Here is a 3,038-nt window from a genome sequence, read left to right on the forward strand (position 1 = left end):
ATTTTCTCCCTTTTATTTTTGAACTGCTTCTTATACTGCATATATCTGTACTAAATATTATTTTAAAACATATACATAAGATAACATACTAATCAGTAAACACTTCAAGAGTAGTATGACATAATTGAAAATAAGAATTACACATTACTCCTTTAACATTGAGTATACCAGCTTTGAAGTTACAGAAATAATTACATCGCATAAAAACTTTTTTTTACTTTCTCATTTTCAAAAATTATAAAATTGGGTGTAAGATAGTCTTTCTTAATTCTAAGAAAATGTTGATTTTGCTTATCTTCATGTTTTTATTCAATTAAGGACATTTGGTAAATATTTGTTGGTGTGAATGCTGCAGAGAGTTGGGGAAATGGATGGAGGTAACCAGAGTAACGGTTCAGATTTCCTACTCCTGGGGATGTCGGAGAGTCCTGAGCAGCAGCGGATCCTGTTTTGGATGTTCCTGTCCATGTACCTGGTCACGGTGGTGGGAAATGTGCTCATCATCCTGGCCATCAGCTCTGATTCCCGCCTGCACACGCCCATGTACTTCTTCCTGGCCATCCTCTCCTTCACTGACCTCTTCTTTGTCACCAACACAATCCCCAAGATGCTGGTGAACCTCCAGTCCCAGAACAAAGCCATCTCCTATGCAGGGTGTCTGACGCAGCTCTACTTCCTGGTCTCCTTGGTGGCCCTGGACAACCTCATCCTGGCTGTGATGGCATATGATCACTATGTGGCCATCGGCTGCCCCCTCCACTACACCACAGCCATGAGCCCTAAGCTCTGTATCTTACTCCTTTCCTTGTGTTGGGTCCTATCAGTTCTCTATGGCCTAATACATACCCTCCTCATGACCAGAGTGACGTTCTGTGGGTCACGAAAAATCCACTACATCTTCTGTGAGATGTATGTATTGCTGAGGCTGGCATGTTCCAATATCCACGTCAACCACACAGTACTGATTGCCACGAGCTGCTTTATCTTCCTCATTCCCTTTGGATTCATGATCATTTCCTATGTGTTGATTGTCAGAGCCATCCTCAGAATACCCTCAGTCTCTAAGAAGTACAAAGCCTTCTCCACCTGTGCCTCCCATTTGGGTGTGGTCTCCCTCTTCTATGGGACACTTTGTATGGTATACCTGAAGCCCCTCCATACCTACTCTGTGAAGGACTCAGTAGCCACAGTGATGTATGCTGTGGTGACCCCTATGATGAACCCTTTCATCTACAGCCTGAGGAACAAGGACATGCATGGGGCTCTGGGAAGACTCCTAGATAATCACTTTCAGAGGCTTACATGAAGGCAATTTGGAAAGACAGCTTTAAAGTGGAGACTGGGAATATCCTTCACGCTATGTAAGGGATTGCCCTATGTGTTATACAACAGCGACTGGGATATAGCTCCAGCTCAGAGAGAGTATATATACATGTGGTGATAAAAAAGACTTATTTGTAACCTGGTGTCCTCCAGGTCTCATCAGCCTTGGCTATAAGTAAGGTCACACTAACACCAATACTAGAATGTTGCAGGGTCAAATTATTCAATGTACTTGACTGTAGGACTACATTCTTGGTCTTATCTGACTATAACCAGATAAAACCTAGAGACGTCTGTCATCTAGCACACATCCAAAGTAAAGAAAGTAAATAGTAGCGGATAAGAAAGTTAGTCACTTGGCTGTGGTGATTTAAAAGAGATTGCAATCATATATATTTGAATCAGCTGAGCCAGCACTTTACATAGACTTTGACGGGGTTGGGGGGGGTGGAGGGTGGGCAGGGAGGAGTTCAATTCATTTGACATTCATGCAGTCAATCAACTCGTTCTATTTATAATGAATGTCTACAGAGGCCTCAAACTGGGTTACAAACATGAGGTTATAATCTACTGGGGGAAGTACATAAATTTACATTAAACATAAATGGACATAACTCATCAATTAAAAGGCAATGTTTAACATACTGATTAAAAAATATACATCCTGAAAGCACAGGAATATACAACACCTGAAATTAAAAAGGGAAACAGACATATTTGGAAAATACTAAATATTTTAAGTGAAATATTGCTGCAATGACATCAGGTAAAAGGGACTTCAAAACAGAGGTGAAAGGAGTGATGTCAACAAGGTGGTGGAACAGTTACATTTCTCATCCGCCAACATACAGACTAATTTATCAACCATCCACATATGAAAATACCTTTGTGAGAGGTCCAGAATCCAAATGAAAGTTTACAGCACCCTGGGAGTGCCCAGAAGTTAAAAACAACAACAACAACAACAAAACACTGTATTGGACATTGTAGAAAAAAACTCTTATGTTACCTGAATCACCCTTCACCCAAGCCAGCAGAGAACAGCACAAAGAGAGATCCCCTCATCTCATGTGTTCTTCCATAAATAAAAAAGAAAATAAAACATATACAATTTCTCCAGCCTTTCAGGGTGATAACCAAGAGGACCACTTCTATCATGCCTCACTAAGAATATGGAAGGAATCAACATGGGCAGAACTCTCTGAGTAGCTAAGAACAAAAACAAAAAAATAAGAAAATGGTTGGGAGCTCTTAATAGTCAGTGTGTGTATTTCAACAACTGGAACCTTGCACCCTACAGTGGGCCTGTGCATGGTGCCCAGAAGCTGGCCCATCCACCCACATTCCCAGGCACCAGTCCTGCCTACCCATAGACCCTGCCAACTGGCTAGCCCAGAATATCTGGCTAAGCTGACTGGTGAAGAACATTTTCTATCAAATTGGACTTTACCTATCAAAACCAGCCTGTAAAGACTCAAAGAGATGAAGGCTTCTTCAAATGTGCAAATTCAAATGTGAAGCTACAGGAAACACAAGGAATCAGGGAAACATAACAACATCAAAAGAAAAAAACAAAGGTTCAGTAACCATCAAAGAAATGGAGAACTATGAACTGCCTGACAAAGATTTCAAGTAATCATTTGAATGATCACTTGACAAAAACACAGGTGACCTACACAAAAACACAGGTAAACTAAATAAAATGTAAATTTTGA

At 40.8% G+C, this 3,038-nt stretch overlaps 1 protein-coding gene across 1 annotated transcript; it reads left to right on the forward strand.

Annotated features, from left to right (window-relative positions):
- Nucleotides 1–319: 319 nt before the first annotated feature.
- Nucleotides 320–1,306, forward strand: LOC108291760 (olfactory receptor 1D2). The gene has a single exon (XM_017512225.2). It carries the CDS (start codon nucleotides 347–349, stop codon nucleotides 1,304–1,306), a length of 960 nt encoding a protein of 319 aa, XP_017367714.1. The 5' UTR covers nucleotides 320–346.
- Nucleotides 1,307–3,038: the final 1,732 nt, after the last annotated feature.

Source organism: Cebus imitator, unplaced genomic scaffold (assembly GCF_001604975.1).
Source record: "Cebus imitator isolate Cc_AM_T3 unplaced genomic scaffold, Cebus_imitator-1.0 Scaffold464, whole genome shotgun sequence".
Taxonomy (NCBI): domain Eukaryota; kingdom Metazoa; phylum Chordata; class Mammalia; order Primates; family Cebidae; genus Cebus; species Cebus imitator.